This window comes from Carassius gibelio, chromosome B20 (genome assembly GCF_023724105.1).
Source record: "Carassius gibelio isolate Cgi1373 ecotype wild population from Czech Republic chromosome B20, carGib1.2-hapl.c, whole genome shotgun sequence".
Taxonomy (NCBI): Eukaryota; Metazoa; Chordata; class Actinopteri; order Cypriniformes; family Cyprinidae; genus Carassius; species Carassius gibelio.
This window is the reverse complement of record NC_068415.1, coordinates 26,354,364-26,366,738: the sequence shown is the minus strand read 5'-3', so window position 1 is coordinate 26,366,738 and position 12,375 is coordinate 26,354,364. Positions and strand designations below refer to the sequence as shown.

Below are 12,375 nucleotides of genomic sequence, written 5' to 3'. Positions count from 1 at the left end.
GCAGCAACCACTTTTCAAATCGGGGTCATTACATCCTTTTGTGTCTTGTGTCGAGAATCGGAGACGCCAGGCTTCTTTTAGCCACCTCATCCTGCAGCCCTTTTGTGCTGATAACTGTGCCTTCCAAGGCTTTTGCTCTCTCTGCCCTTATTTCTTGTAAGATACTACATGGCACTGTGTTGAGATACTGCGGTTATATAAAGTATGAAAAAATTCATTGGGGTCTTCCCGCACAGGTTTCTGTCCTGCTGACTGTGTTCTTCACCTGCATCTCCCCAACAAGCATTCATGCGCCTCCTCTGCAACAGACAAATATGACACTGGACCGTTTTGCAGCAGTGGCACGCTGTGATCATAAAGGGTTTATTACTCTGTGTTGTGGCTGCAGCAACCACTTTTCAAATCGGGGTCATTACATCCTTTTGTGTCGAGAATCGAAGATGCCAGGCATCGATGGTGGCATCGTTGCTTCCCTGCCTGCAGTCAAGAGAGCTGTCTGGCCGCCATTAAATGTAGTCGTGGCCGAGAGGTTAAGGCGATGGACTCGAAATCCTGAATCGAAATTTCTGAATCTTGGTGGCATCCTTGCTTCCCTGCCTGCAGTCAAGAGTGCTGTCTGGCTCCCGTTGTACGTAATCGTGGCCGAGAGGTTAAGGCGATGTACTTAAAAATCCATTGGGGTCCCCCTGTGTGTAAAAAAATTAATTGGGTTCTTCCCGCACAGGTTTTGGTCCTGCTGACTATGTTCTTCACCTGCATCTCCCCAACAAGCATTTATGCACCTCCTCTGCAACAGACAAATATGACACTGGACCGTTTTGCAGCAGTGGCCCAGTGGCACGCTGTGATCTTAAAGGGGTTATTACTCTGTGTTGTGGCTGCAGCAACCACTTTTCAAATCGGGGTCATTACATCCTTTTGTGTCGAGAATCGGAGACGCCAGGCTTCTTTTAGCTACCTCGTCCTTCAGCTTTCTTTTGTTTCTGAATCTTGGTGGCATCGTTGCTTCCCTGCCTGCAGTCAAGTATGCTGTCTGGCTCCTGTTATACGTAGTCGTGGCCGAGAGGTTAAGGCGATGTACTCAAAATACATTGGGGTCTCCCCGTGCAGGTTCTAACCCTGCCGACTACAGTTCCTAAACTGCACTTTTGTGCTGATAACTCTGCTTTCCAAAGCTTTTGCTCTCTCTGTTGTCATTTCTTGAAAGATTCTGCATGGCACTGTTATGAGATACTGCGGTTATATAAAATGTGTAAAAAAATTAATTGGGTTCTTCCCGCACAGGTTTCTGTCCTGCTGACTATGTTCTTCACCTGCATCTCCCCAACAAGCATTTATGCACCTCCTCTGCAACAGACAAATATGACACTGGACCGCTTTGCAGCAGTGGCCCAGTGGCACGCTGTGAACTTAAAGGGGTTATTACTCTGTGTTGTGGCTGCAGCAAACTCTTTTCAAATCGGGGTCATTACATCCTTTTGTGTCGAGAATCGGAGACGCCAGGCTTCTTTTAGCCACCTCATCCTGCAGCTTGCTTTTGTTTCTGAATCTTGGTGGCATCCTTGCTTCCCTGCCTGCAGTCAAGAGAGCTGTCTGGCTCCTGTTATACGTAGTCGTGGCCGAGAGGTTAAGGCGATGGACTCGAAATCCATTGGGGTCTCCCCGCGCAGGTTCAAACCCTGCCGACTACGGTTCCTACACTGCCCTTTTGTGCTGATAACTGTGCCTTCCAAGGCTTTTGCTCTCTCTGCCCTCATTTCTTGTAAGATACTACATGGCACTGTGTTGAGATACTGCGGTTATATAAAGTATGAAAAAATTCATTGGGGTCTTCCCGCACAGGTTTCTGTCCTGCTGACTGTGTTCTTCACCTGCATCTCCCCAACAAGCATTCACGCGCCTCCTCTGCAACAGACAAATATGACACTGGACTGTTTTGCAGCAGTGGCACGCTGTGATCTTAAAGGGTTTATTACTCTGTGTTGTGGCTGCAGCAACCACTTTTCAAATCGGGGTCATTACATCCTTTTGTGTCGAGAATCGAAGATGCCAGTGTAAGGACGAAAGAACCTGAGATACTTTGAGCTCCTGAGAAACAGACAATACAAACATACACAGGCATCTTCGAGACACCCCACAGAGTGGAGGAGCAGGAGCCCTCCTCCCCTTCTGGCCATTTGTTTCATTTTAAATCCCTTCACCCATTCTTCCTTCTACTCAGTCTGCTCAAAATGATTACATGAAAATGTCAATGCAAGTGAACTAACACTCATGTCTAGTATCATTGGAAATGTCTCAGTGCAACTGGTACAATGGTCTCACTCTCACAAAAGTAGATTAGAAGATAATACAGATCTGAAGAGTCAAGAGATATCTTGATTACTGTGATGGGAGTGTCCTTTCCTGGGGCCCTCCATGTAAATTACCCCCTGTTCCCATTGAGTTGTAAAACCACCCAGGCTTGGGACCTGAGGTAATGCAAATTCCAATTGTTAGTTTCTGTCTTCATCTCGGGGGATGTTTGTCTTGGTCTGAGGTATTTAAAGGATTGCAGCAAAAGGATCAGGGCGATTTCTGTAGCCAGAAAGCCCGTAGTGTGGTGTGTCTCTTCACTTCATACTATGTATTTTCTAAGGTCAGGTATGCATATTTTACTTTTAGATTCATCTTTGAGAATTTGATGTTTTATATTGATTTGATTTGATGTGTTTCAATTGGATATGTAATTGGCAAAATACATATCTACCTGACTGTAAATAAATTGTTACATTTTGATTCTATTCTGTCTTACTCTATAATTATTGACTAGTAGATTATGTTGTATCCTTGTTAGCAACATGAGCACCCGAATGAATGAGTTAATATAAAAATAGAGTTAACTAGAATAATCAAATGTCAGAAGAATATTAATTAAAAAAGGCATACAACCAATTTGCATTTCAACCTAAATTCGAGGTCATACTAAAATGGAGTCAGATTAAATAATAAAATGGAGTCAGATTTGAGTTTAACCTAAACTGAATAACTTTACGCGCTGAAAGACAGAACACGCAGGAAACCTTCATCCAGCACCGGATACCTTCCTTGGGCCGAGTGTCTGGACCTTACAGTGGTGACCAGCCTCCGTGATCTCCCTACTTAGGCGAGTGACGTCTTTCCAGCGCGAAATTCAGATTGATTCTCACAGAGAATATGAGGTTTGAGCTCCTTCTTCCCTGTCTACAACTGCTGTGGTAAGTTCGTTCCTTTTTCCTATTAGAAGTGTTGAGGGAAAGTTTTTTGCACCTCACATATAGACACATTTTTAGAACGGGTCGACATACCCATTGTTAGACCGGAGACCGTAGAAATCCGGTGGGGGGAGAATTAACTGGGGAAACATGGCTTTTCAGGGACAATACAGCGACAGTGTAGATCAGGAGATCATGGAAATTCAAGCCCTGCAAATAAAAGACACTCTTCTTCGTTTAAACGATAAAGGATTCAACCTTAAATGGAAGAACAATGAAATAATATCCTGGTTTTTGGCCGAGGGCAAAAAATTGACGTCTAAAGCGAAATATAAAAAAATCCCGACTGCCATCATCTACCTTCTTCGCAAAAATGACCTAGAGACAATAGCTGAAAACGAACGCGCGATAACAAGCATAAAAGAAATTGAAAAGGCGCGCTCTGAAGAATTGCAAAAGTTAAGAGCACAGGTCGAGGCATTTACTTTCGAAAGACAAGGTTGGGCAAGACAGAGTGAGATGATGTCTAGAAAAATCGAAGAACTTCAAAACAAACTCCAAAACGGCAACAATTACATATCAGCTCTTGAAGACTGCTGTAATAATGCGGGCTTCCCAGTGGCTGCAGTTAAGCAAGCGGCACTGGATGAAACCTTAGATTATGATAGAAACAGCGATAGTGATGATGATGATGTTGCCGCATTAGATTCTCAGAGAAACCGAGATCCCGTTCAGAGACACAGAGAACAAAATCAGCGAAGTCCGATTAAAACCAGAGCAAAATCCAGCGAAAAACCCTCCAAATCAGTTAAAATTGCTGTACTCAAAACCATAACAAATACAAATGATGAAATAACCACGATTAGCCGCCCATTAACATGCGAAGAGTGTACAACACACAAACAGATCGTGGGAATGATGCCCAGAAGAGGGCCATTCCAACCCTATTGGGAAACACTGATGCTACAAGCCACAGTGTATAAATTGGAAACTAGGGATGTATGGCAAATCGCACTCTTAACCATTCCTGAAGAGCTCCGATCTAAATTAACCCCTCAAATGAAATCTGGAGACATAATCAAGCGAAACAATAACGAAACTGACGAAAGTATCTTTGAACGATTAAAACAGGCATTGCTAGATATAAGGGGTCCAACGAGCGCGGATTGGAGCAGGATACTACAAATTAAGCAGGAAAGCAATGAACCGTTTGAAACATTCGCTGAACGTCTGTGGACGACATACAAAGAATATTCCGGTCTAGAAAATGCAAGCCGTGATCACGAACCATTGTTACAACTCATAAAGAACAATGCTGGCACTCCAGTCCAAAATGCTTTGTTAAACGGAGCAGATTCAGCCGAAAACACATTCAGAGCGATTGTAGATTGGGGTTCAAGGATAGAAAACAGATGGAAATCAAAGCCCCACAGTATTGCATCTGCACATTGGATGACAGAAGGGAATTATTCTAAAAGCAGTGGGACTGAAAAGCATGTCCACTTCTTGGAGGAGGTGACTTGCTGTGATGAATCTAGAACTTTTAGTTCAGAGGAAGCCTGTGCCACTGCTCAAGATAGTGTGCCGATTTCAGTTCTTAAGGAGATGCAGCACCATAATAGCGCAGAGTCGTGGACCAGAGCGCAAGGTGTAAAGAAAGCATTAGAGATTCATGAAAATCCTCAAACTTCAGGAGAACACAGCAAACAAACCTGTGGCAAAGATAGCAGGTTTTGTTCTTCCTGTCAGAAAATAGGCCATACAGAGGAAAAATGCTGGTCACTGGGAAGGGGTAGACCTCCACCTTATTTTCTGAAAAGTAAGATATCACTTTCCAAAGGAAAAGATCAGGGGTTGACATGTAACAAGTCTACCTCTGGTAACACTATTAGTGAGTTGACTGCATTGATTATGCAAGGCCTTCAGCTACTGACTTCACTTACTAGTGGGTTAGCAGTTTAATAGCAATGAGTTTAATATGGAAACATCCAAATTTCAATAATCCTGCTTGCATTATCAAATTTATAATTGTGCTGAACATTGTGAGCATAGAAAACACATTATAGTTGTTGGTGCTACTAAATGTACACATAGCTTAGTTTAGTTTATTCTTAAAAAAACACATGACTGCTTTACTGTAAGTGTGTAAACACTTAGGTTTAAGGTTGTAGATGCTACATGCATTCTAGACCATGTGTCTTGTGTAAAATTGGAATAACTTTAATACTGGAATTGCATCGCAATTTCAAGTTGCATGTGTGTCTGTGTTGAATTTGTTTGTCTCCTGAGTGGTACACTCTGCTATTTTCTGTATAGCTGCAGTTAAACCATGTAGAGGAGCATAGAATAGCCATGTGGCCACAGTGTGACATGTGAGAACTTAAACCGTGTGGCAGATTGATTTGCTTCACAGTGCCAAAAGGGAGGAAGTGTGATTTCATTTCAATAGTGTGGCACAAGCGATAGCAAACCAAGTCATCCTTCACTGAGGAGCACCAACTAAAAATTTGATCTGATCAGAGAGAATGGCTAACATTATTTGGAAATGGAAACTCTGATTTTGTTACTAATCTTGCAATAATAAAAACATTTTATGGAAGTATTTTGAGCCAGATCTCACCTCACACTCGCTCTTAGAGGCTATTACCTGTTACAGCAACAGGACCAAATTTACATAACAATTGTAAAACTTCCTTTCCTTTGTTTGGAGCATGACAGCATTTACACAAAGCCACAGTCATATACAGCCACAAAACACCATTTGATCTTTTAATCTTTTAAATTGACTTGAAAAATAATGAGAGGGGGGTGTAAAATACAAGAAGTTTTTATGTGCCACAGAGATCTGCATGTGTGAACAACACCATAAAACAACAATTGTCAAACAGACAACACCAAAACAGGTGAACACATTTCTGCCCACAGATCTGACTGTAATGAGAGCAACAGCAACTAAAGCCATGGACATTGGTCCATTGGAATGCATGAAGACATTGGTGATAAAAACACCAATTAATCTAGAAAATGTCCACAGTAGAATTGGGTCTCTAATGCTCATGACACAGCAGACTGTGAGGGCTCTACTGCAAGAGCAGCATCAGGTGTTACACACTCAGACTGCACTGAAACAGTAGCAGTAATTCAGATCTGACCAACCGAACTCCGTTTGTGACATCTGGATTAAAACTGCAGTACATGAGGATGAATGTAGTTAAAATAATTCCACATGCCAGAACACTAAACTGATGAAAAGTTCAAAATTAACTGTGGTTATCTTTGTATCTGTTTCTGTCTCAGGTTGACCACTGCAATTCTTTGGAGGACAGATACCAGGAGGGTGTCTTGTCCCCTCTGCACCAAGCCAGGACAACAGAATTGTTACATAACCTGAAATGCGGGAGATGAATGTGAAGACACTTGAAGGGGCCATTCACACCTCACAGGAGAACATCACCACACAAATATCTACATGGCCTCCCGGATTAGAACCGGAACTAAATTTTTGCAACACAGATTGCTATAGATTAGACTCCATTCATCTCCCAGACATGACCATAGAACACACATTTCACCCATTGCATCATCACCTCATCTAGACTATCCAGTCTGCACACTACAATCAGAAGACAATGATGGCTTAGATCACAAACATGGTACTCCACTAAAGATCTATTGTCCATCATCACACTGACAGAACCAGATAGCCTCACACACACAGGACAATAGAATTAATTACATTCCCAAAATATATAAAATATCTACTATCTGCAACTGTCTAAAAAACTAATGGAACAACACTGTAACACATTTGTACGACAAGTCACAGATCGATGGTGCAAATTTTTTTAACACAGAGGCAGACAAGCCTTTACAATTTAAAATTTTGAATCTTTTAGATTGTCATTAGGGTGGTTGACAAGCCAGAGGGCCCCTGGTTTCCCAACACATCACTAATGACAATAAACATTATTAAAATTATAAAATATGAAGTGCCTGCACTTCATCTCTATCAGTCAATTATAAAATTAAACACTTTACCAAACCATCAACTGTGACTTAACCTTTATATCAGATACCCATTCTAACACACACACACACACACACACACATATGAACACACACACACATACACACACACACACACACACACACACACACACACACACACACCTGTTACAAGGAATTTAGGATTTACATTGTAGAAAAATGTTTTAATCGTATTCTAAGTCACTTCTTAAAAACCTTCTAAAACATCTTCTAAAGTGACTTGCAATAGAAAATTCCTGAATTAACAGTGTGATTATTGTATATACCTTCATAATTGTGATTGAATGTTATTATTGTCATTATATGACTTGTTTATTGATTGCATACCTCTAAATTAATGCTCAAATTATACTGAACTCTTGCTGCATTTCCTTTGAGTCATTCATACCAAAATTTATGTTTACATAGGACCACTTTTAACATCAGATGTACCACTTGCACTGGCTGACATGAATTTATCAGGTTTCTTTTTGGTTTATTGCTCTTATATTATCTTATGAGTTTTCTTTCTTACTCCATGGGTGATGACATTAAGCTGATCAGAATACAGTCATTGGATGGCCACTAAGATGCTTTTCAGGTGTCCCACACAAATCAGTGTGTAAGCAAGGAGAACACCTTCACCTACTGAAGTCTGCTTAAAAACTGCACCGCTGGAGGTGAGAGGATTCACGAAGATGGGTCAGACTACCGTCCTAGAAAAGGTGCCATAAGGAGCAGAGGTTTCTCCACAAAGGAATGACACGTAAACTGAACAAGTCGTAAAGGCTCAGATTGACCCACTGAACTGTGCTCACATACTGAGCTCAACCACAGGTAGAAACCCTGGAGACATTCATCCACCTGCCAAACTCAAGCGACACACACATGCTGAGACTGAGTGTTCTGCAGATGTTTACAGCCCTCAGAAGGTTTCTAAAGCTGCTTACATCACAAAGACAATTTTGAGATAACATCTCGAAGATAAACAATCATCTAACAGTGACCCCATTGGATTCATCTGAATGTGACCCATTGGGGGTCAAACGGAGGAACTGTAAGGACGAAAGAACCTGAGATACTTTGAGCTCCTGAGAAACAGACAATACAAACATACACAGGCATCTTCGAGACACCCCACAGAGTGGAGGAGCAGGAGCCCTCCTCCCCTTCTGGCCATTTGTTTCATTTTAAATCCCTTCACCCATTCTTCCTTCTACTCAGTCTGCTCAAAATGATTACATGAAAATGTCAATGCAAGTGAACTAACACTCATGTCTAGTATCATTGGAAATGTCTCAGTGCAACTGGTACAATGGTCTCACTCTCACAAAAGTAGATTAGAAGATAATACAGATCTGAAGAGTCAAGAGATATCTTGATTACTGTGATGGGAGTGTCCTTTCCTGGGGCCCTCCATGTAAATTACCCCCTGTTCCCATTGAGTTGTAAAACCACCCAGGCTTGGGACCTGAGGTAATGCAAATTCCAATTGTTAGTTTCTGTCTTCATCTCGGGGGATGTTTGTCTTGGTCTGAGGTATTTAAAGGATTGCAGCAAAAGGATCAGGGCGATTTCTGTAGCCAGAAAGCCCGTAGTGTGGTGTGTCTCTTCACTTCATACTATGTATTTTCTAAGGTCAGGTATGCATATTTTACTTTTAGATTCATCTTTGAGAATTTGATGTTTTATATTGATTTGATTTGATGTGTTTCAATTGGATATGTAATTGGCAAAATACATATCTACCTGACTGTAAATAAATTGTTACATTTTGATTCTATTCTGTCTTACTCTATAATTATTGACTAGTAGATTATGTTGTATCCTTGTTAGCAACATGAGCACCCGAATGAATGAGTTAATATAAAAATAGAGTTAACTAGAATAATCAAATGTCAGAAGAATATTAATTAAAAAAGGCATACAACCAATTTGCATTTCAACCTAAATTCGAGGTCATACTAAAATGGAGTCAGATTAAATAATAAAATGGAGTCAGATTTGAGTTTAACCTAAACTGAATAACTTTACGCGCTGAAAGACAGAACACGCAGGAAACCTTCATCCAGCACCGGATACCTTCCTTGGGCCGAGTGTCTGGACCTTACACCAGGCATCGATGGTGGCATCGTTGCTTCCCTGCCTGCAGTCAAGAGAGCTGTCTGGCTACCGTTAGACGTAGTCGTGGCCGAGAGGTTAAGGTGATGTACTTGAAATCTATTGGGGTCTCCCCGTGCAGGTTCTAACCCTGCCGACTACGGTTCCTAAACTGCACTTTTGTGCTGATAACTGTGCTTTCCAAAGCTTTTGCTCTCTCTTTTGTCATTTCTTGAAAGATTCTGCATGGCACTGTTTGGAGATACTGCGGTTATATAAAATGTGTAAAAATATTAACTGGGTTCTTCCCGCACAGGTTTCTGTCCTGCTGACTATGTTCTTCACCTGCATCTCCCCAACAAGCATTTATGCACCTCCTCTGCAACAGACAAATATGACACTGGACCGTTTTGCAGCAGTGGCCCAGTGGCACGCTGTGATCTTAAAGGGGTTATTACTCTGTGTTGTGGCTGCAGCAACCACTTTTCAAATCGGGGTCATTACATCTTTTTGTGTCGAGAATCGGAGACGCCAGGCTTCTTTTAGCTACCTCGTCCTTCAGCTTGATTTTGTTTCCAAATCTTGGTGGAATCCCTGCTTCCCTGCCTGCAGTCAAGAGAGCTGTCTAGCCATCATTAAATGTAGTCGTGGCCGAGAGGTTAGGCAATGGACTTGAAATCCATTGGGGTCTCCCGACACAGGTTCAAACCCTGCCGACTACAGTTCCTACACTGCCCTTTTGTGCTGATAACTGTGCCTTCCAAGGCTTTTGCTCTCTCTGCCCTCATTTCTTGTAAGATACTGCATGGCACTGTGTGGAGATACTGCGGTTATATAAAGTGTGAAAAAATTAATTGGGGTCTTCCCGCACAGGTTTCTGTCCTGCTGACTGTGTTCTTCACCTGCATCTCCCCAACAAGCATTCATGCGCCTCCTCTGCAACAGACAAATATGACACTGGACCGTTTTGCAGCAGTGGCACGCTGTGATCATAAAGGGTTTATTACTCTGTGTTGTGGCTGCAGCAACCACTTTTCAAATCGGGGTCATTACATCCTTTTGTGTCGAGAATCGAAGATGCCAGGCATCGATGGTGGCATCGTTGCTTCCCTGCCTGCAGTCAAGAGAGCTGTCTGGCCGCCATTAAATGTAGTCGTGGCCGAGAGGTTAAGGCGATGGACTCGAAATCCTGAATCGAAATTTCTGAATCTTGGTGGCATCCTTGCTTCCCTGCCTGCAGTCAAGAGTGCTGTCTGGCTCCTGTTGTACGTAATCGTGGCCGAGAGGTTAAGGCGATGTACTTAAAAATCCAATTGGGGTCCCCCAGTGCAGGTTCTAACCCTGCCGACTACGGTTCCTAAACTGCAGTTTTGTGCTGATAACTGTGCTTTCCAAAGCTTTTGCTCTCTCTGTTGTCATTTCTTGAAAGATTCTGCATGGCACTGTTTGGAGATACTGCGGTTATATAAAATGTGTAAAAAAACTTAATTGGGTTCTTCCCGCACAGGTTTGGTCCTGCTGACTATGTTCTTCACCTGCATCTCCCCAACAAGCATTTATGCACCTCCTCTGCAACACACAAATATGACACTGGACAGTTTTGCATCAGTGGCCCAGTGGCACGCTGTGATCTTAAAGGGTTTATTACTCTGTGTTGTGGCTGCAGCAACCACTTTTCAAATCGGGGTCATTACATCCTTTTGTGTCGAGAATCGGAGACGCCAGGCTTCTTTTAGCCACCTCGTCCTTCAGCTTGATTTTGTTTCCAAATCTTGGTGGAATCCCTGCTTCCCTGCCTGCAGTCAAGAGAGCTGTCTAGCCGCCATTGAATGTAGTCGTGGCCGAGAGGTTAAGGCGATGGACTTGAAATCCATTGGGGTCTCCCCGTGCAGGTTCAAACGTTGCCGACTATGGTTCCTACACTGCCCTTTTGTGCTGATAACTGTGCCTTCCAAGGCTTTTGCTCTCTCTGCCCTCATTTCTTGTAAGATACTGCATGGCACTGTGTTGAGATATTGCGGTTATATAAAGTGTGAAAAAATTCATTGGGGTTTTCCCGCACAGGTTTCTGTCCTGCTGACTATGTTTTTCACCTGCATCTCCCCAACAAGCATTTATGCGCCTCCTCTGCAACAGACAAATATGACACTGGACCGTTTTGCAGCAGTGGCACGCTGTGATCTTAAAGGGTTTATTACTCTGTGTTGTGGCTGCAGCAACCACTTTTCAAATCGGGGTCATTACATCCGTTTGTGTCGAGAATCGAAGATGCCAGGCCTCTTTTAGCCACCTCGTCCTTCAGCTTGATTTTGTTTCCGAATCTTGGTGGAATCCCTGCTTCCCTGCCTGCAGTCAAGAGAGCTGTCTAACCGTCATTAAATGTAGTCATGGCCGAGAGGTTAAGGCGATGTACTCGAAATCCATTGGGGTCTCCCCGTGCAGGTTCTAACCCTGCCGACTACGTTTCCTAAACTGCACTTTTGTGCTGATAACTGTGCTTTCCAAGGCTTTTGCTCTCTCTGCCCTCATTTCTTGTAAGATACTGTATGGCACTGTGTGGAGATACTGCGGTTATATAAAGTGTGAAAAAATTCATTGGGGTCTTCCCGCACAGGTTTCTGTCCTGCTGACTATGTTCTTCACCTGCATCTCCCCAAAAAGCATTTATGCGCCTCCTCTGCAACAGACAAATATGACACTGGACCGTTTTGCAGCAGTGGCACACTGTGATCTTAAAGGGGTTATTACTCTTGTGTTGTGGCTGCAGCAACCACTTTTCAAATCGGGGTCATTACATCCTTTTGTGTCTTGTGTCGAGAATCGGAGACGCCAGGCTTCTTTTAGCCACCTCATCCTGCAGCCCTTTTGTGCTGATAACTGTGCCTTCCAAGGCTTTTGCTCTCTCTGCCCTCATTTCTTGTAAGATACTACATGGCACTGTGTTGAGATACTGCGGTTATATAAAGTATGAAAAAATTCATTGGGGTCTTCCCGCACAGGTTTCTGTCCTGCTGACTGT

General features: G+C 42.8%; 1 protein-coding gene and 3 non-coding genes across 4 annotated transcripts; all 4 read left to right on the top strand.

Annotated features, from left to right (window-relative positions):
* The first annotated feature begins 1,049 nt into the window (after positions 1-1,049).
* Positions 1,050-1,131, top strand: trnal-caa (transfer RNA leucine (anticodon CAA)). Its single transcript has one exon. It is a non-coding gene; the product is annotated as a tRNA-Leu (tRNA).
* A 478-nt stretch (positions 1,132-1,609) lies between these two features.
* On the top strand, positions 1,610-1,691 carry trnas-cga (transfer RNA serine (anticodon CGA)). The gene has a single exon. It is a non-coding gene; the product is annotated as a tRNA-Ser (tRNA).
* Positions 1,692-3,210: 1,519 nt separating this feature from the next.
* LOC127984361 (uncharacterized) lies at positions 3,211-9,018 on the top strand. Its single transcript, XM_052587006.1, has 2 exons — positions 3,211-5,049; positions 6,528-9,018. The coding sequence occupies exons 1-2, from the start codon at positions 3,381-3,383 to the stop codon at positions 6,530-6,532; spliced, it is 1,674 nt and encodes a 557-aa protein (XP_052442966.1). The 5' UTR covers positions 3,211-3,380; the 3' UTR covers positions 6,533-9,018.
* A 2,719-nt stretch (positions 9,019-11,737) lies between these two features.
* On the top strand, positions 11,738-11,819 carry trnas-cga (transfer RNA serine (anticodon CGA)). The gene has a single exon. It is a non-coding gene; the product is annotated as a tRNA-Ser (tRNA).
* Positions 11,820-12,375: the final 556 nt, after the last annotated feature.

Excerpts from the sequence above, each read along its gene's own strand:
- LOC127984361 (XM_052587006.1), top strand. The coding sequence starts at position 3,381 with ATGGCTTTTCAGGGACAATACAGCGACAGTGTAGATCAGGAGATCATG.